General features: G+C 38.2%; 2 protein-coding genes across 2 annotated transcripts in view; one reads left to right on the top strand and one right to left on the bottom strand.

Moving 5' to 3' along the window:
- cpt2 (carnitine palmitoyltransferase 2) overlaps positions 1–22,098 on the bottom strand; it is a 397,454-nt gene that overhangs the window by 317,373 nt on the left and 57,983 nt on the right. The gene's annotated exons all lie outside the window — the stretch shown is intronic.
- The window catches only part of LOC140312420 (cadherin-2-like), a 127,212-nt gene that overhangs the window by 91,781 nt on the left and 13,333 nt on the right, over positions 1–22,098 (top strand). The window contains exons 14-15 of the mRNA XM_072390255.1: positions 9,486–9,625; positions 19,963–20,124. Of these exons, the coding sequence (XP_072246356.1) occupies positions 9,486–9,625; positions 19,963–20,124 (302 nt within the window). The remainder of the gene's footprint in view (positions 1–9,485; positions 9,626–19,962; positions 20,125–22,098) is intronic.

The raw sequence follows: 22,098 nt of genomic DNA, 5'->3' as shown, positions 1-22,098 counted from the left end.
CTGCTTCTCCTCCCCCATAATCATCACAACTGTCTGCCACAAACGCATCAGCTTTCTTTTCTCTGATATTCTTTTTTTCTGTGTCACTTTTTCTGCATGTATGACCTGGTCCATAAATTGAGGAAGAGTGGATCTGGGGAGGTGTCACAGGAGTCAGTGACTCCCCTCCCCCTGCTCCCTCCACAGAGAGTATTCAATTCAATTCAATTAAATTTTATTTATATAGTGCCAGATTACAACAATTGTCATCTCAAGGCACTTAAGTAATATAGTCCAATTCAAGCCAATTGGAATTCAATTCATTGTAATCATAATCCAATTAATTCATATAGAGCCAATTCAAAAAATGTATATCCTAGCTAAGGAAACCAACAGATTGCACCGAAATGTGTCTTCAGTCCAATCTCCCGTCCTGAGCGTGCCTGAGGCAACTGTGGAAAGGAACGACTCCCTTTTAACAGGAAGAAACCTCTGACAGAACCAGACTCAGGAAGGGTGGCCATCCGCCTCGACCAGCTGGGGTTTGAGAAGACAGAAAAGAGGGAAAAGAGGGGGGAAAAACACCATAACGCCATTCAAAGGATATCTGTTGGAACAGGGAAACATAGGTTAATAACCACAATAATGTCACATGTACATAAAATCAATTTTGAAATTAAACAGGGGGAAAAAGAGAGCAAAGTGAGGAAAGGTGTGACAGATGAGGTCCCCCAGCAGTCTAAGCCTATAGCAGCTTAACTATGGGATGTTTTAGGATCACCTGAGCCATCCCTAACTATAAGCTTTATCAAAAAGGAAAGTTTTAAGCCTAATCTTAAAAGTGGAAAGGGTGTCTGCTTCCCGGACATTTACTGGCAGCTTATTCCACAAGAGAGGGGCCTGATAACTGAAGGCTCTACCTCCCATTCTACTTTTAGAAACTCTGGGAACAACAAGTAAACCTGCAGTTTGGGAGCGAAGTGCTCTGTTAGGAAAATATCTTACAATTAAATCTTTAAGATATGATGGAGCTCGGTCATTAAGAACTTTATATGTGAGAAGAAGAATCTTAAATTCTATTCTGAATTTAACAGGGAGCCAATGAAGAGAAGCTAAAACTGGAGTAACATGATCTCTCCTGTTAGTTCTCATCAGAACTCTGGCTGCAGCATTTTGGATCAGCTGGAGGCTTTTCAGAAAATATGTGGGACAGCCCAATAATAAAGAATTACAGTAGTCCAATCTTGAAGTAACAAATGCATGAACTAGTTTCTCTGCATCACCCTGAGACAGGATGTTCCTGATTTTAGCAATATTACGAAGGTGAAAGAAGGCAGTCCTAGAAACCAGTTTTATATGTGCATCAAATGATAAATTCTGGTCAAAAATAACTCCAAGGTTCCTCACTGTAGAACTAGAAGCCAAGGAAATACCATCTAGAGTAACTATATAACTAGACAATTTCTCCCTGAAGCGCTCAGGTCCAAAGAGAACAACTTCAGTTTTGTCTCAATTTAAAAGCAGACAGTTCTGAGTCATCCAGGTCTTTATGTCTTTAAGACAGGCTTGTAGCCTGACCAACCTGTAGGTTTCATCTGGTTTCATAGATAAGTACAGCTGAGTATCATCAGCATAACAATGGAAATTTATGCCATGCTGTCTGATAATGTTACCTAATGGAAGCATGTATAAAGTAAAAAGAATCGGTCCAAGCACAGAACCCTGAGGAACTCCATGACTTACTCCAACGTGTGTAACGTGTATGACAGGGCAAAAGCACCAGAAATGGAGGGGTTGTTTTATTATCTTCAGGAGGGACAACAGCACATATTATGGCGGCTGTAGCTCAGGAGGAAGAGCAGTCACCCACCAATCGGAAGGTCGGTGGTTCGACTCTGGCTTCCCCAGAATACATGTCGAAGCGTCCTTGGGCAAGACACTGAACCCCACGATGCCCCCCCAGTGTATCATCTTTTAGAAAAGCACGTAGTTATGAATCTTAAGAAGTGCTGTATGATTGTGTATGAGTGGGGTGAATGCGGCATGTAGTGAAGCGCTTTGAGTGGTCAGCTAGACTAGAAAAGTGCTATACAAGTACAAGTCCATTTTTACCATATTGTACCTTTTTCCTTTCTCCTCCCCTAATTTCCTCTTATGAGCTTCAGCCAACCACACTTTTGCAGTAGTGGTTTTGGATCCGTCCTGTTTTCGACCTTTATTTTTATTTTTATCTTTATCTTTTAATTTGTTCACCAGCATTTGGCACTGAGGGACAGACAATTTTCCCAAAAAAACATATTTTCTTTTCCAGTGATTTAGGTAGTGACATGAACCAGGGCGTTGCTGCTCCATAAATTTACGATCCCCCTCCTCGTCCATTGTACCATTCACATTCCCCATTTTATTAATATATTTGTCCTTAATGAACGTCCGAGTTTGTCTACTTCAACAGTCAGTAACCTTTGTTGACACCGTTAGGTTCCTAGTTACTCTGCTGCTTCAACAAAACTCCGTTCCAATCACTCGTTCCTTTCTCTCATACACACACTCCAAAAGGCTCCTCCACTCACACACTCAAACCAGCGCCTCTCACCCTTTCACATGCACACTCAAAACAGCGCAATTGCACAGTACAAATACTGACACACTTAAAAACACAAAATACATTAAAAAACAAATACAATAGACTTACAAACACCGGGTACCCATTAGGTAGGGACCTTAACCCTCCTTTTCTTTAGGTAGGGACTCAAACCCCCCTTTTTTTTTTTTTAAAAAAAAAAACCTTTCTTTTAGGCAGGGACTTTAACCCCCCTAATCACTTTTGTTTTTTTGTCTTTTTTTTTAAAAAAAAAAACATCTAAAGTTGGGCCTTTTTAGGCGGGGACTTTAACCCCCCCCCCTCCTTTTTCTAAGGCGAGGACTCAAACTTCTCATATATATAAAAATGTTACTCACGATTCAGCTGTTTTTTCTTTTTCTTGGTCTCATCCACTGTTCGTTGTAAAACTGCGCTTGGATGCCGTCATTCGCAAAGAGTTTTGCCGGAAAGGGCCTTCTCTGGCGAACGGAGAATTTTAGCCCCGTGCGTCTTTCCTCCGACCTAGTCGGGCTGTGCACAGTCTACAGAGTTTCGGCCCTCCCGGTAGAAACCCTCGTACAAAATGTTGGCATCCGGCTCGAAGGACCAAAATGTTAGAAAAATTAACTAACAGACAACGGCATGAAACCAAGAAATCCCTCACAGGCCTCAGTATTTTACTTGCAAGGGGAGAACAACACACGAACCTTCTCTCTGCAGATTCACAAGAGTTCTCCAACGAGTGGTTGCCTCCCTTGCTCTTTTATTAGGTGACACACACACACATACATACAATCCTCTATATGCCCAGGTCTGGTATATCTCCTGAGTTTGGAGGCATCTCCTTATTTGGGGAGCTATAAAGATAACGATCAGTGGGGAAACAACATTCCTTCTTAAAACACAGTTCTCTTTGTCTCCCAACTTCTCCTTGTGAAGTTTTGATATGAAATGGCCTCTCTGGCTGTGACTTTTATTTAATGATAATAAGCAAACTTTTCTGACAGGAGGGAAGAGGGGAACAGGTGGAAACAATCGGGAATCAGGGAAGACAATCAGACTGGCGACACATGAGGAAGGCCAAGTGGCCTGATATGAGAGGAGAGTTAATTTTTCAAAATAAAACAGTAAACCCAGATGACCTCACAAAAACAAAATATGACCTCACAAAGTGTGACAAAGTATACTTCACTATACTATTCTTAAGTGTATGAAATATAGTATATAAAAAGTAAACTTCAAATATACTGCCTCACGTTTACTATGAAATAAGTATACTCGTAGTACACCTGGATAAACTACTTTTTGCTAAGGGTGACATATGTCACAGTTTGAGGATACTTGAAGTGATTATTCCCAACAGAGAAAATGTAGGACTGAGGGAATTCTCCCCAACTCTGAGATTGTGCTCTGGAACTGAGGTATTCATCATCCCCGAAAACTATACATTAACACCTGCAAAACAAGATTCCTGAAGCATGCTCATATTACTGAATGTGTGCCAAAATTTCTGCGAAGTGTGCACTTAAAGCACAGCATCACTGTACTGTGTCAGTGTGTGCAGTGAAAATAATACTCAAAAAATATTTTGTTTTGGAGAGCTTCCTGGATTAATCATAATATTCATTTGAGGTGCTCTTTGAATGAGGTAGCATAAACTTGGATGTCAAAAGAACTCTAAGGCTCTCTCTTATTAAAGATAATTTAAAATGCCTTTATTTTAACACCAACACACTGCAGCTTGCTTCTTCAGGGAGTCAAACAGACTTTTGTGGAATTCCACCAATAGAAATTGTCCACTTGTAATTGAATTCTCCATCAGTAGTACTCCTTCCATAGGAAACTTTAAAAAACTAATGCATTAATGCAACAGGAGAAGGCGTTATTTTGCCCACAACATTAGTAACAAAATAAAGAACATCATAATGAATTATCACTGTAATTATGAGAAATATATCATTGTACCAACAAAAAAACAATATGACACCAAAGCAATATGATAACTGTTTACAAAAAGACAGTAAAATCTAACTCCTCATTCAGGACTAGATATTTTGTTGTCTGTGGTCTAAATATACAAAAAACCTCTCTTTAGTTGAGTTTCCTTTGCCTATCACCTTCTTTAAAAGAAAAGGGGAATATGATCAATCCCAAAGGCTTGTAATGTAGATATATCACTATTATGGTGATCCAAGAAGTGTCTGGCCATAAGATAGTTAACATGACCTGTCAAAACAAAATTGCATATTTATTTATATTTAGCTTGTTAATGTCATTGTAGAGAGGATCCGTCACCTTAACAAATTCACAAGCACTTGTCCACCCCTCTGTGTGAAGCAAGTGTGTGTAACAGCAGTATTTGATATACTTCATCCACACTTTTGATGCACTTTTCACAAACTGCGTGTAATGAAAACCATGTGAACCTCCTGTGATCTTTGGTTGGAAACCACTGTTCTATACGGTGGCCCTGAAGTGCAAATCACAATGGCAAATAAAAAATTAAAAAAAAAAACTCTTCTCACGACTCATTTCTCTTTTGCCATTGTGTTTTTTGATTTGCCGGTGTGTTTTCTCTTTTGACGTTGTGATTTGCACTTCAGGGCCACCGTAGTTCACCGTATCACTTTATAGATATCTGTAAGCTGAGGGTACTGACTAGTTTGAAACAGGATCTAAGCTTAACAGCTAAAACACAAACAGTCTGTAATTCAGCATGCCAAAATAAAGTGACTATCCTGTCTTGATTATGTTGTCAAGGAACACAGGAGCAGGAAGGTAGGACCCAGATGCAGAACTTCAAAATCAACGGGTTTATTTCAAAAATCTAAATCACAGCAACGCTGGAGAAAACTAGAAACTAGAAAAGGCACAAGAAAACTAACAAAACTAAACTATGCAAAAGCTCGGGAGGAAACTTGGGAAAAAGTAGCAACTCGAGAAACAGACAAATGGTAAACTACAGGGGTGTCTGCGAGAATGGGGAGCTGACGGTGAGGATCTGACAAAGAATGAGAGGACAACAGGAAACGAAATGCTGAGGAGAGGATGATTACTGATCTGAGACACCTGAGCAGCAGAACATTGCATTGTAAGAGGTTAAAAAGCATTACTCACTTCACCTTGTCAGAGATCATAATGTTATTACTGATTAGCGTATGTAGCAGAAAAAATAGATATTGAAGTATCAGTTTTCTCAAATATTTTGGAGCCCTAAAGGTAGAGTGGCCAAACAATGGATGCATGAAATTAATCTGCCAACTAGAAAAAGCTGTTCTTGCAAAGCGTCATTGAGAATGCTGATAAGCTGAACAAGGACAACTGAAGATGCAAAAGAAGCTGAAAAAAGGGAAATTCAGTTCCCAAGATAAATGAAAGCAGAAAACTCCTGAAAAAATGAAGAAAAATGCAGAAAATGTGAAAACAGGAGGAGGTTAGCAGGAGGTTAGTTTCTGAAGTTTCAGCAGGGCAAAGTTTGAATAAGAAGTCAGAACATTGACCTGAAATGTCAAAAGTTAAAAGAATCAGCAGAGCTTTCAATATAAAAAAGGATTCAAAGATGTGAAATTAAATGAAGACATACAGATAAGCAACATGCTTTAAGACACAGCAATTAATTTGCCATCAAGTGTAAGTGACTTTAAGTGTCAGGAGCAAACATTTCAGTTAATGAATAAGGATTTAGTTGAGATGTACACTCGATGAGGCCAACATGACAGCCTCCTATGTCAAAGGAAACCAAAAGTTTTACTTTGTGTCCATCAGTTTGTTTGTTTAAATGTGTGTATCTGTTGCAATGTGCTGCTGTGTTTCACCACACAAATATAGCCTCAAAATATTCTGTAGATGTTTGTGGGTCTATTTGTGTCTTTGTGAATGTCCAGGGATTTGAGCATGTATGTGTTTCTGTGTCAGACTAACGGGAGTTGGTATAACTGACTAGTTGAGATTGCTTAGATATGTGTAAATGTCACATAGTGGGTATGAAAGGACCCTAATGCAGGACACACAAAGAGATCAGTTATAGATATCTTTAATATTACTTGGAGTTAAAGCCAGGGAAGTAGTGAGGATATCTTCAATCTTGGGTGCTAGAGAGCGTGAGTTTGTGAATACACAAGGTCGTAGTAACTGAGAGTTATTTAAAGGTGTGAGCACAACAGGATATCTCCAAGAGTAGGCACTTACTGTGACTAAGGAAGCCTTGATCCTGAGTACTGAGTAGTTTAACAATCAGGCGGAATGGAGAGTCCAGGTTAAATACTGCTGAGGATGAATAATGATGGCAAATGGACTTGTACTTGTATAGCACTTTTCTAGTCTAACTGACCACTCAAAGCGCTTCTAACACTACATGTCACATTCACACACTCACACACACTCATACAGCACGTCTTAAGCATACTACATATAACTATATGCTTTCTAACCATTCATACACACATTCATACCATGGATACTCCGATGGATGGAGGCAACGTGGGGTTCAGTGTCTTGCCCAAGGACGCATTGACATGTAGCCCGGGGAAGCCGGAGTCGAACCACCGACCTTCTGATTGCGACTGCTTATCCTCCTGAGCTACAGCCGCCCCTCTGCACTCAGACTTTGGATGAAACCTCTCCATTTTGTGGAAAAACTGTAACTCCAGCTGTCACAGTTGTACACCGTAGGAACAACAAGGCTTTGTGTTCCTCAGTGTGTCATTTGTTACTGTGCCAAAAATTGTGAAAATTATAGTGAGTTAATTTAAAAAAAGCTATCTCTTTAGCTTTTGGAACAAAAGCCACAGAGTTAGTGAGAGGACACATTTTCCTGCATTTTTATTAAAAATTATGCTTGTGGGTTAAAGATCGTGGACACATTGACAAGTTTAAAACTTTTTTCGAAAGAATCTTTCTGTCCTCCACATTCCGTTGGAGCCTCCACTCTAAACAAGAACATTTTGTCTCATTGAAATGTATTGTAAACTCATAAATGTCCCAAAAAAATGACTAAAACTTAAAAGGTACTTAGGATTTTAAAAAGCTCAAATATACAGTAATAGCTTAATGCCTTTAAAAGTTTAAATGATGTCTCTTGCTGAAAGTATGCTTAAGTAGTTGGGTTTGAAAGAGCAGAAAGTTTCTGAAGGATTTGAAGCGTTTTGCATTCATTTCAATGAATTTCAAAGAATGCTTAGCAGCAGTCTCACAATTACCTGTTTAATACAGGCCTTACAGTCAAACATGTTGATGGCAGCATCAAGCTGTGGGGATGGAAGACTGACCTCTTTTCCTGCAACCTACAGGCTGCAAAATGTTTTTACTTAATGTAATTTCATCTTCATTTTATGGGCTGATTGATCCAATTATGTGCCGTTCAATTCAATTAAATTCAGTTTATTTATATAGCGCCAAATCACAACAAATGTCATCTCAAGGCACTTCAATAATATAGTCTAATTCACTGTAATCAAACCCAATAAATCCAATTAATTCAGTTTGTTAAATTAATCCAGTTCATTCATATAAAGCCAATTCAAAAACAATATCCTAGGTAAGGAAACCAACAAATTGCACCGAAACTTGTTTTCAGTCCAATCTCCCGTCCTGAGCCTGAGGGACTGTGGAAAGGAACGACTCCCTTTAACAGGAAGAAACCTCTGGCAGAACCAGAACCAGGAAGAAACCTCTGGCAGAACCAGAACCAGGAAGAAACCTCTGGCAGAACCAGACCCAGGAAGAAACCTCTGGTAGAACCAGACCCAGGAAGGGTGGCCATCCGCCTCGACCAGCTGGGGTTTGAGAAGACAGAAAAGAGGGAAAAGAGGGGGGGGGGGACACCATAACACCATTCAAAGGATACCTGCTGAAAAAGAGAAATTAATGGAAACAATAATGCAAAATGTACATCATGTCATATGAAGACATTCTTAGTTTTCATAACATCCTTGATTTAATCTTGTCAAGTGAAGGGTACTATTTTTTACATAAGCAACAACAAATTTACACCAATGGTTTCAGATGGTAGATTTAAAAAAAAAAAAGTAAGATTGCTCTGCACTATTAGACAATTATCATAGAAGTACTTTGCCCAATTAAAATAATAGAAAAATTGACAAGTTGCAGTGTTGAGTGGCAGAAACAGTAACAGCAGAGAAGCCTGTCATTATAACAGAAATTGCAGTTGAGCAGTGCAGTGAGCATTCTTTCATGCCACTTATTCAGTAAAATATTCCAGATTTTAGAACTGAGAAAAAAATAGCCGTTACAAATAAACCTAAAGAAAAAGATACCAGAAATTAACTTGTTCTGACACTGGAACACTGATTGAAGGGACTAATCGATGAAGGAAACTGAAGTGTCAATTCAAGTGTCAGAGCTAAAGTATCAGTTAAAGTTCAGAAAGGAGAAATTATTTATCCAAAAGATTCAAATATGTCAAGTTGAAGCACTGAAAGCATTTGAAGTAGAACTTTACATTTGCATGTTTTGAGCCTTGATAGACACAGTTAGTTCCCATTACATTGTAGTGCTTGATAGATCCCTCATCTTTGGGCCTACACAACAGTGAAAACAAAAAAAGACTTTTGTCTACCATCTCTTATGTAAGGTCACATTAAGGTAGTAGAGCTTCAGTTTGATCATGTAATAAAAGGACATACTCTGTAGAGTTGGAAGGAAGCTCTGCTTTTTCTATTGTATTGAGGCTACAAGCAGCCAGCCTTCTCTGATGGTTTCACTGAAAAATCTTACCAATTGTGACAAGCCAGTTAGTACTGTAGACTTTTAGACTTGTTCATTCACAGTCATCTGGGAAGCCTCTCATGAACCTTAGGGTAGTCCCTGAAGCTCACTGTGGACGCTGACTGATTTTGACTGAAGATAAATTTGTCTCTTTCATTAACTAGTTTCCTTATCCCCTTTTATCACGCTCCTCCTGCAGTGCTGGTGCTGCTGTTTGTGATGTGGATGAAAAGGAGGGACAAGGAGCGTCAGGCCAAGCAGCTTCTAATTGACCCAGAGGACGACGTCCGAGACAACATACTCAAATATGATGAGGAAGGTGGTGGAGAAGAGGACCAGGTATATACTCATACAGTTATAAATACCGAACCAGAGACGCGCTGTTGACATGTTGAATGAACAACATTGATACAAAATTACTTTCATTTTTTCTTTTACAATTCTCATAACCCCTCACTCTTCTGTCTATGCCAGTTTTACAAAAACGCACACATTCACAGATACAGCACACAGAATGTGTTATACAGGCATACATTCTGCCTCTCTACAGTTTTCAATCATCTGTCCTCCAGCTAAGATTAAGTGTACTATAAAAGAGGGCCTCGAAACAGGATTAATTGCTCTCTGTTGGAGAACAAATTCTCTCTGTCTCTCCAAACAACTTCTCTGATTATGCCAAGCACATAAGCTGCTTTGCACTTCTACTGGGGATATGTTAACCCTTATTTACCCAAAGAAAGAGAGCATCTTTTAACAGCAGTTTATCAAGAAAGAAGGTAACTGTATACAATCAAGAAACTGTTAAAAAAAATTACATAGATTGAAAACAAATGGTCTGTTCAGTTATTAATATGTACAGTACCAATGGTGACTACAGCTGGCACCGAAACTTGTCTTCAGTCCAATCTCCCAATCTCTTACTGGCAGCTCATTCCACAAGAGAGGGGCCTGATAACTGAAGGCTCTCCCTCCCATTCTACTTTTAGAAACTCTGGGAACAACAAGTAAACCTGCAGTTTGGGAGCGAAGTGCTCTGTTAGGAAAATATCTTACAATGAGATCTTTAAGATATGATGGAGCTCGGTCATTAAGAACTTTATATGTGAGGAGAAGAATCTTAAATTCTATTCTGAATTTAACAGGGAGCCAATGAAGAGAAGCTAAAACTGGAGAAACATGATCTCTGCTGTTAGTCTCATCAGAACTCTGGCTGCAGCCTTTTTTTCCTGGATTAAATTTTCGGAAGTTGAAACAAGTGGCATTGGAGTGTGTGATTGAAAACCACCACGGTCTGTTTCTCCTCCTCCAGTTGCCCAGACTTTGTGTTTTTAATAACGCTCATCTGTAAACATGTGTTAAACATATAAATTGCGTAAACAGAAAGAAGGGACTCACCTGTTGAGTAACGCACATTTCCTTATACGGAAAGCCTTGTCGGAATGGTGGGATGTCGGAATGGGTGTTGCCACCCCCTGGCTCGCTATCAGGTGGTTTTCAACAGTGCAGAGCCGAGCTTCCAATTCAGATATCTCGCCTCCAAAACTACAAAAAAACTACATTTGTTCCATGTACCATTACCACTAAAGGAGGCAGAGGAGTAACTAAACATCTGACACACGGAGCAGGTGAAAGCAGGAGATGGAAGAAGAGAACTGGTAGCCATGCTAAGCTAGAGAACCCAACACACCGCTAAAAAGTGAAAAATAAAAACTAAAGATCTGTAAGAGTGAGTGTTAGAATATAACAAGTATGGGATAGAGTTAACTATGCAAGATGTGTAAATTATAGGGAGAAATAAGGTGATTATTAAGAAATATCACAGTGCGCATGCAAAGCAACAGGAAGTGATGCAATACGTCTTACCGCAAAGCCCATGGAGAAGCAGAAACTTATTCTCGGAAGATTATTCTCAAATCCGTACAATAAAATAATTTTCCTGTCTGGCTTGAAATGTAGAATGTGATGAACTTGATGCATTTGGCCCCAGTTTGACTCAGCTACTTTTGTTGCTGCTTTATCTCAATGAGAGTTTAGATTAAAAAAGTATAAAGATTGTTCATCTAAAAGGTAGATTTCAGCATTTTATTTTTAAATGTCTATTTTAGCATCCTTAAATTTTAACTTGATGACTCTTATCAGTTTGAGGACTAAGGAATAAGTCAAACAATATAACAGACATGCTACTCAACAGCACCTTCCAACAGATAAAAGTGAGGGCTTAACTTGGTGGCTGTCTTGGCAGAGTACACCCTGGACAGGTCGCCAGTCCATCAGTTGTTTGATCTTGATTGAGTTGATAATATGCAACTGTATCTCATTGAATTTGCACAAAGAGCTAACATTCCCATAATCCTTGGCAGTTACAGACACAATAGGAATAACAGGAAGTCAAGGTTTGCTTTGGTCTTCATAGCTGCTATTGTAACACACTGAGTAGGCTTTGTCTGTGCTCTCTGGTGTTTGATTAGAATTTGACGTTGAATTTGTTTTTCTAGTCAATGCTAATAGAAATAGAAAAATACTTTATTCATCCCCCAGTGGGAGAATTTAAAATGAGTCAAGTAGCTCAAAAAATATTTACAATGATTTCATACTAGACAACAACAACAATAATAATAATCAATGACTAAATAAATAAATTGAGAAGAACATGTCAGCAGTCACTGTTAAAAAGTACAGTGACATCTGAAGAAAGCTATCTGACTGGATTGTGTCGCATCATTCTGTGTGACAGGAATCTGATCAAATCATTGCATCGTTCACCTTTCCCAGTAAAACATATTAGAAACTTGCACACTGTTCATGAAACCTCAGGACCTTTTGTGACAATGATGCTAAGCATAAAAGAACATACTGAGCAGCATGATCCTAAAAAAAGACCACATGAAAAAGTAATCCCTGTCAATCATGTCCTATGAAGCCTGAGAAGTGATTGTGTTTTCTCTTCAGAGACATCTCCCTCTGCTGGTTAGTAATTAGATATGAAATACTTTTGCCTTTATTAAAGAGCAACAATAACTATTCAAAAGGGGAAAAAAAGACTGGTCACTTAAAATTAACCCATCATTGATTTCTTTCTCAGAAATGCAATAAATAATTTAAGTGCTCATCAAAAGAACAAAACCAGTTAGTGCATTCTTTGTTCAACGCAATAAATGCAAGTAGCGTTTTTTTTCTTCTCCTTACTATGGGATACAGAAAATACTGGTCAGTCTGTCAGGTTTTTTGAAAAACACATTTCCTTCCAGGTTACTGGAGGGGTCTCATCCACTCTTTAGCAAAAAAATATTCTATTGGTTGGCTGCTAAACAAAGCCCAAGGTCAGTCCACAGCTTGCTATTGTCCAAAAAAGGCTGCTTGAGTCAATTTGTGTACGAAATCCTAACAGTACATATTTGTACTTCGTGTGTTATCATAGTCAGAAAACTAAACTCACATCCATTGCAAGGTATAGGAAGTAATTTACTATCAATATGTTAGAATGCGACTTTCCTGAATCGACATCTAGAACTCTTGGTATTTTTGTTAACGAACTCATGCAGTGCCTACATTTAAGTTCTGGAAAACACTCCTTGTCTCTTTAATTGGTAAATACGCTTTAGGTAATTTGTTGGGGTTTTTTTAGGTTTCAGAAAGTTTCTTTGGATTCTGTCATTCATCAGTTTATTCAGTACTACAAATTACACAGAGGCATAAAGGGTCACCTCTGTCAGTGACCTGGCTCTACTGAACTTTATGCACTTGTTACTAATTGGCTGCAGGAGGCCGTAACACAAATGGCCGGGTATATAGATGGGGGGGCTGAGGGTATCTTTCAATTTTGGCTTTCAATACAAAAGCTAAGTAAGTCCTGTCAAACATAATTTAAATGGTTCTAGTCTTTTCAGTACCCATTTGTTTGACTTTGTTTTGCAAAGGCTGTGTAAACTAAATTTCATGCTGTTGATTCTAACAACAGGACTGCTATTGAAACACTGGTGTTCTGTATTTTATTGCTATACACTGACCCCCAATTAACAAAAGATAAGTGAGAGTTTTTGAGAGATGCGAAGGTTAAGCAGGTTTTAGATTTAATTTCTAAGCATATATAATGTATATATAATTTCTGTTATTACTCTTTTAATTCCAAATTTTCTCTTTACAGTATCATGTATTTATAACGTTCTCATAAGGATGTAAAAATTAGAACGAAACACCAAGCTGAGCTCCATTCAAGACTAAGACAAGAGAAGCATGTTGAAGAAACATTACCAGGCTACTCCTTCACATAGCATGGAGTGAAACGTGCTGAAAACCAAACGCTGCTGAACTCGTGTTGTTGTCTTTACTGACTTAGAATTGCTAAGTCAGCACCCGAAGGATAAAGCATCAATAATAAAAACTACAAATAAAACCTCTTCAAATCAATTGAAATGTGAATTACAACAACGTGGAACATTTATTCATTCTTGTTATTATTACTATTATTATCGTTGTCTAATATACAATCATTGTAAATATCTAAACTTTTTTGAGCTACTTGACTAATTTGAATTTCCCCCACTGGGGGATGAATAAAGTATCTTTCTATTCTATTCTATCCTATATTGTATTTTATTGTGGCTGCTAAATTTCACACCGCACATACTGTATTCAGTTACTTATGTTATTTTATGTTAGCTTTATTTTATTTTTATTTTATTTTATTAATTTCCCTCTTTGTATCATAACTGTTGCACAGCAATTTCCCTCGAGACACATAAAGCGTCTTGAATCTTGAATAGTGGGCTTCAAGTGCTCACTTGAGTATATTGAGAACATGCAAAGTATGACAGAGCTTTTAGTTTGGCTATTTACTGGTAAAGTTTATTCCTAACTTGTCTACTTGCTGACCCAAAATAAAAAGTTACCATATGTAGAATGATTGAGGGTCGGCTTCATCCGTTTATATTTACTTTTAATGACAGCTCAAGACATGAACACATACCGGCATAAGAAAACGTCCCGTAACCCCCAGCAACAACACATTCACTTCCACTCGAGACAATTTGACCAATAATAAACTCATACAGTAACAGCCAGAAATAATTTCATATTCAAACATAACATGTATCCTTAGCATGTAAATTCTACTTCTATAATAAACAAATTTCCCCTGTAGGCCATCTAAGGTAATCCACACAAGATGCCATAAACTATAATAATAATAGTACACTCTATAAATGCTATTTACTTAACTCAATCTGAAATTATTAAATCAAATATTATGACATTAAACTTAACCAAGACACTTTCACAATCACTTTTCAGTTAACATACATATTGCATTCTTTCTTTCTCTCTTTCTTTCTCTCTGTGCGTCTATAACATGCTTCATTGTGTGTATATAACATGCTTCATTGTGCGTCTATAACATGCTTCATTGTGCGTCTATAACATGCTTCATTGTGCGTCTATAACATGCTTCATTGTGTGTATATAACATGCTTCATTGTGCGTCTATAACATGCTTCATTGTGCGTCTATAACATGCTTCATTGTGCGTATATAACATGCTTCATTGTGTGTATATAACATGCTTCATTGTGTGTATATAACATGCTTCATTGTGCGTATATAACATGCTTCATTGTGTGTATATAACATGCTTCATTGTGCGTCTATAACATGCTTCATTGTGCGTCTATAACATGCTTCATTGTGCGTATATAACATGCTTCATTGTGCGTATATAACATGCTTCATTGTGCGTATATAACATGCTTCATTGTGTGTATATAACATGCTTCATTGTGCGTCTATAACATGCTTCATTGTACGTATATAACATGCTTCATTGTGCGTATATAACATGCTTCATTGTGCGTATATAACATGCTTCATTGTGTGTATATAACATGCTTCATTGTGCGTCTATAACATGCTTCATTGTGCGTATATAACATGCTTCATTGTGCGTCTATAACATGCTTCATTGTGCGTATATAACATGCTTCATTGTGGGTATATAACATGCTTCATTGTGCGTCTATAACATGCTTCATTGTGTCTACAACATGCTTCATTGTGCGTCTATAACATGCTTCATTGTGCGTATATAACATGCTTCATTGTGCGTATATAACATGCTTCATTGTGCGTATATAACATGCTTCATTGTGTGTATATAACATGCTTCATTGTGTGTATATAACATGCTTCATTGTGCGTATATAACATGCTTCATTGTGCGTATATAACATGCTTCATTGTGCGTATATAACATGCTTCATTGTGCGTCTATAACATGCTTCATTGTGCGTCTATAACATGCTTCATTGTGCGTATATAACATGCTTCATTGTGGGTATATAACATGCTTCATTGTGCGTCTATAACATGCTTCATTGTGTCTACAACATGCTTCATTGTGCGTCTATAACATGCTTCATTGTGCGTATATAACATGCTTCATTGTGCGTATATAACATGCTTCATTGTGTGTATATAACATGCTTCATTGTGTGTATATAACATGCTTCATTGTGTGTATATAACATGCTTCATTGTGCGTATATAACATGCTTCATTGTGTGTATATAACATGCTTCATTGTGCGTCTATAACATGCTTCATTGTGCGTCTATAACATGCTTCATTGTGCGTCTATAACATGCTTCATTGTGCGTATATAACATGCTTCATTGTGCGTATATAACATGCTTCATTGTGCGTCTATAACATGCTTCATTGTGCGTCCATAACATGCTTCATTGTGTCTACAACATGCTTCATTGTGCGTCTATAACATGCTTCATTGTGCGTCCATAACATGCTTCATTGTGTCTACAACATGCTTCATTGTGCGTATATAACATGCTTCATTGTGCGTATATAACATGCTTCATTGTGCATCCATAACATGCTTCATTGTGTCTACAACATGCTTCATTGTGCGTCTATAACATGCTTCATTGTGTGTATATAACATGCTTCATTGTGTGTATATAACATGCTTCATTGTGCGTCTATAACATGCTTCATTGTGCGTATATAACATGCTTCATTGTGCGTCTATAACATGCTTCATTGTGCGTATATAACATGCTTCATTGTGCGTATATAACATGCTTCATTGTGTGTATATAACATGCTTCATTGTGTGTATATAACATGCTTCATTGTGTGTATATAACATGCTTCATTGTGCGTATATAACATGCTTCATTGTGTGTATATAACATGCTTCATTGTGCGTCTATAACATGCTTCATTGTGCGTCTATAACATGCTTCATTGTGCGTCTATAACATGCTTCATTGTGCGTATATAACATGCTTCATTGTGCGTCTATAACATGCTTCATTGTGTGTATATAACATGCTTCATTGTGCGTCTATAACATGCTTCATTGTGCGTCTATAACATGCTTCATTGTGCGTATATAACATGCTTCATTGTGCGTCTATAACATGCTTCATTGTGTGTATATAACATGCTTCATTGTGCGTCTATAACATGCTTCATTGTGCGTATATAACATGCTTCATTGTGCGTATATAACATGCTTCATTGTGTGTATATAACATGCTTCATTGTGTGTATATAACATGCTTCATTGTGTGTATATAACATGCTTCATTGTGTGTATATAACATGCTTCATTGTGCGTATATAACATGCTTCATTGTGTGTATATAACATGCTTCATTGTGCGTCTATAACATGCTTCATTGTGCGTCTATAACATGCTTCATTGTGCGTCTATAACATGCTTCATTGTGCGTATATAACATGCTTCATTGTGCGTATATAACATGCTTCATTGTGCGTCCATAACATGCTTCATTGTGCGTCCATAACATGCTTCATTGTGTCTACAACATGCTTCATTGTGCGTCCATAACATGCTTCATTGTGCGTCCATAACATGCTTCATTGTGTCTACAACATGCTTCATTGTGTGTCTATAACATGCTTCATTGTGCGTATATAACATGCTTCATTGTGCGTCTATAACATGCTTCATTGTGTGTATATAACATGCTTCATTGTGTGTATATAACATGCTTCATTGTGCGTCTATAACATGCTTCATTGTGCGTATATAACATGCTTCATTGTGCGTCTATAACATGCTTCATTGTGCGTATATAACATGCTTCATTGTGCGTATATAACATGCTTCATTGTGTGTATATAACATGCTTCATTGTGTGTATATAACATGCTTCATTGTGTGTATATAACATGCTTCATTGTGCGTATATAACATGCTTCATTGTGTGTATATAACATGCTTCATTGTGCGTCTATAACATGCTTCATTGTGCGTCTATAACATGCTTCATTGTGCGTCTATAACATGCTTCATTGTGCGTATATAACATGCTTCATTGTGCGTATATAACATGCTTCATTGTGCATCCATAACATGCTTCATTGTGTCTACAACATGCTTCATTGTGCGTCTATAACATGCTTCATTGTGCGTATATAACATGCTTCATTGTGTGTCTATAACATGCTTCATTGTGCGTATATAACATGCTTCATTGTGCGTATATAACATGCTTCATTGTGCGTATATAACATGCTTCATTGTGCGTCCATAACATGCTTCATTGTGCATCCATAACATGCTTCATTGTGTCTACAACATGCTTCATTGTGCGTCTATAACATGCTTCATTGTGCGTCCATAACATGCTTCATTGTGCATCCATAACATGCTTCATTGTGTCTACAACATGCTTCATTGTGCGTATATAACATGCTTCATTGTGCGTCTATAACATGCTTCATTGTGTGTATATAACATGCTTCATTGTGCTTCCATAACATGCTTCATTGTGTCTACAACATGCTTCATTGTGCGTCTATAACATGCTTCATTGTGCGTATATAACATGCTTCATTGTGCGTCTATAACATGCTTCATTGTGCGTCTGTAACATGCTTCATTGTGCGTATATAACATGCTTCATTGTGCATCTATAACATGCTTCATTGTGCGTCTATAACATGCTTCATTGTGCGTCTATAACATGCTTCATTGTGCGTCTATAACATGCTTCATTGTGCGTATATAACATCCTTCATTGTGCGTCTATAACATGCTTCATTGTGCGTCTATAACATGCTTCATTGTGCGTCTATAACATGCTTCATTGTGCGTATATAACATGCTTCATTGTGCGTCTATAACATGCTTCATTGTGCGTCTATAACATGCTTCATTGTGCGTATATAACATGCTTCATTGTGCGTCTATAACATGCTTCATTGTGCGTATATAACATGCTTCATTGTGCGTCTATAACATGCTTCATTGTGCGTATATAACATGCTTCATTGTGCGTCTATAACATGCTTCATTGTGCGTCTATAACATGCTTCATTGTGCGTCTATAACATGCTTCATTGTACGTCTATAACATATAAAATATGAAATAATTACTCATCTTCACAATCACATACTGAGAATCACTTTTATGCCGTCGTCTCCGAGGCATTTCCTGTCAATAAGTTTCTCAATTGTCCGAATCTCTTTTTTAATATTAATTAATTTATATTTATTAATATGATTTTGTGTTTTCTCCTGCGGGACGGGAGAAGACACAAAATCAATGCATTTCTATGCATTGGGTGCGGGCGGGAGTGGACACACACATTGCGGGAGCGGGCGGTAATGGTCAGAAATTCAGCAGGAGTGGGATGAAGAAAACAGTCCTGCGCAGGGCTCTACTGTGTATTTTAAAAGAACTTAACAAAGCGCTCCAAGTGTGTATGAGTATGTTAATTAAATTTCTCTATAAAGATATGTCGAGCTATGTAAAATGTGTTTGACATTAAAAGTATGTTTTGTTACGTCAAAGTTATACTGCAGTGATTCTTAAAGCATTATTTTATGTATTATAAGTATGTATTCCCGGTGGCGTGGAAGGCCTTGAGAAAGTGGTTAGCCCCGGGGCCCATGGTGCTTTGATGCGGGCCTGGGTGAAGTAGATGTACATTTCCAAATAATTTAGTAAGGGATTGTCCAATATGTTGCTACATGTACAGACTTTTGCTTTTTTTAAAAAAAAACTAAGTTTGCAACAATAAGAAGTTGTAAGCAAATAGAGAAATACACATAAGTAAAGTACAGGACACAGATGTTGTTAGATTATCAGTATAAATGGTATCGACTGATTTCAAATCTTATTTGACAAAAATACTGGTATAAAATTAAACCAAGAAAAACTATCAGCCCTATCTTCCCCAAATCACAACTATTCATGCTTATATCTTCTTCCTGCAGTCCAGAAACTTGTTTCATTAAATGGTGATTCTAAACTGACCGTACAAGTGAGTGTGCATATGCATAGTTGTTTGTCTCTGTGCTGGCCCTGTGATGGACTGGCAACCTTTTCCTGAAATATGCTCTCGCAACCCTGAACACGATGAAGCAGATATAAAAAAACATAAAAATGTTAAGAAATATGAATGATCAAAATTAAGCAAAGTACATGTAGGGACCCTCATTACGCTTACTCCAGAAAATATTAAATGATCTGGTTTGTAGAAACTACTGCTGGTGATATTGTTTATCTCGATTATTTCCTTTCCCCTTGAAGCAAAATTATTTGTGATACTGTGCTTTGCACTTAAAAATAGCTTGGCTTGAGTAACTGTAATTCTAATATGTGAGTGTTTGACTTTGTGTTGGTGTTTAGGACTACGATCTGAGCCAGCTGCAGCAGCCTGATGCCCTGGAGCCAGAGTGTCTGAAAGTGGGCATCAGACGTCTGGATGAGAGGCCCCTCCATCATGATCACCAGTACCCCCTCCGCTCTGCTGCCCCCCACCAAGGAGATATTGGAGATTTCATCCAAGAGGTACAAGAATAAGTTGGGTCTGTGTGTTTCTGTATCTTCGGACAGATACATCAGGGACTTACAAACCTCTATGGCAACACTGATGTGTAAAATTTCAAGGAAGGTGTCCAGTCCTCAATGAGGTTCAGTCTGTTTGCACAGATTTAATGCTGCTTTCTAGCACACACTTCTTGTCTCACAGAAAAGTGATGAATCACATCTACAGTAAAATAAAAGCAGTAAATGAAGTGTGTCCATAGAAATGGGATTTGCCAATGTTCCTCTACTTCTTTTATTTCTGTTCTCTTCCTGGGTGTAAAGCATCATAGCCACACAATTAGTTTGACTATGAATATTTAAAAAAATTTAATGAATGTTTAAAGAAAAACAGAAATTAATCAAAAAACTTCTGCACATTTAGACTATATTCTCATTTGTTTCTCATTCTCATTTGTTTAATTTCTTCCTCTAGTGGGAAAAAATGGGCACCAAGGCATGCATATTTCATCGCAGGTGCTTTGTCCAGCTCACCAGGCTGTGGTTGCATGTACTCTCTACAGTTCTTTAGCAGCTCTCATATAAAGGCAAAAATGCAAAAAACATGACACTGAAAAATTAATATTTTTGCTTGATCAGCGGTATGATTATAGGCTGATAACTGGAGCCTAAGTAAGATGGAAAGCATAACTGCTAATGGCATACGTAAGGCAAAAACAGAATACAGGAATAGTTCTCCAGGCTTCTTGAAGGACATCCCAAAGCTCTTCTTTGGATGTGGGCTGCCTTTTGTTCCGTTCTCTGTCAGATGATCCCACACTGCTTCAATAATGTTGAGGTCCGGGCTCTGGGGAGGATTCATCCCTCCATAAGACCTGTTGCCACTGATTTTCAGTCCACTTCTTGTGTCATTTGGCACAGCTCAGCCTTTTCACCCTGTTTCCCTTCCTTAAGAATGGGTTAGAGAGACAAATGGTTAATGCAGATTGGAAGGTTTGTTGTGGGGGTTTGTTAAGCAGTCCTAAGAGACATACATTTTAACATCACAGTAGACACAACAACTGGTTCATCCTTTGAGTTAGGAGCCTTTTTTCTGCTTGAATGATTCATAGCTTTTATTGACAGCTTTGTGGCGTAGTGTGGGAATGATTGGCTTGTCATAAATTTGAACAAGCCAAAGTACATGGCGGATTTTAGGAGGACCAGGTATAAACCACCATTGTCATACTTTGAGGAAATGGTGGCGGTGGAGGACTACACATACCTGCGTGTTCACCTGAACAACAGACTGGACTTCATATGTCCTTCTATGTTTGCAGCCAGATGTTGCATATCTTCTATAAGCCTCTGGTGGAGAGTGCAGTCTGCTTTGCAGCCAACGCTTGGAACAGCAGCAACTGAAACTGAATAAGATGTTTAAATAGGCTGGCTGGGGACTGCTCTGGAGCCCCTGGAGATGATTATGCACAGAAAAAGGTTGCCATATGCCATATCTGCACTCTCTTATTAGCCTTATGCCGCCCACCTGGGTGTTGCCTAATTGCTTACTTGTTTTCACCTATTCATAGCTCTACTCAAGATCCCTCCAGTCTCTGCTTCCCTGCCAGATTATCATCATCAATGTTACCCAATGAAATCCAGCATTCAACTATGATCATCCCAGTTTCCGACCACATTACCAGGTTATTTTTTCCTGCCTTGCCCACGACGGACTTCTCTTGCCTCTCTGGAATTCAGTCTTTGGACCACCGACCCTCACCTAGCCCTCGTGTCCAGTATCTGACATCTGCCTGCCTTTTTACCATTGCTTGCTTTTGACCCTGCCTCTGGATTCTGGACTCATCTTCTCTCTTCCCTCAAGTTGTGGCTGCAACCCCGAAACTCTCTACCCACCACTAATCATTTACCCTCAACAAAATAAACTGTTTTTTAACTCCTCCTGTGTGTGGCTGAATTTCAGGGTCGCCCACACTGGAGTGGCACTTACGTGTAGAGAAA

The sequence above is a fragment of the Leuresthes tenuis genome, unplaced genomic scaffold, assembly GCF_036924035.1.
Source record: "Leuresthes tenuis unplaced genomic scaffold, fLeuTen1.0.hap1 SCAF_7, whole genome shotgun sequence".
Classification (NCBI taxonomy): Eukaryota; Metazoa; Chordata; class Actinopteri; order Atheriniformes; family Atherinopsidae; genus Leuresthes; species Leuresthes tenuis.
The sequence above is the reverse complement of the archived record's forward strand: the minus strand, read 5'-3'. Positions and strand labels throughout refer to the sequence as shown.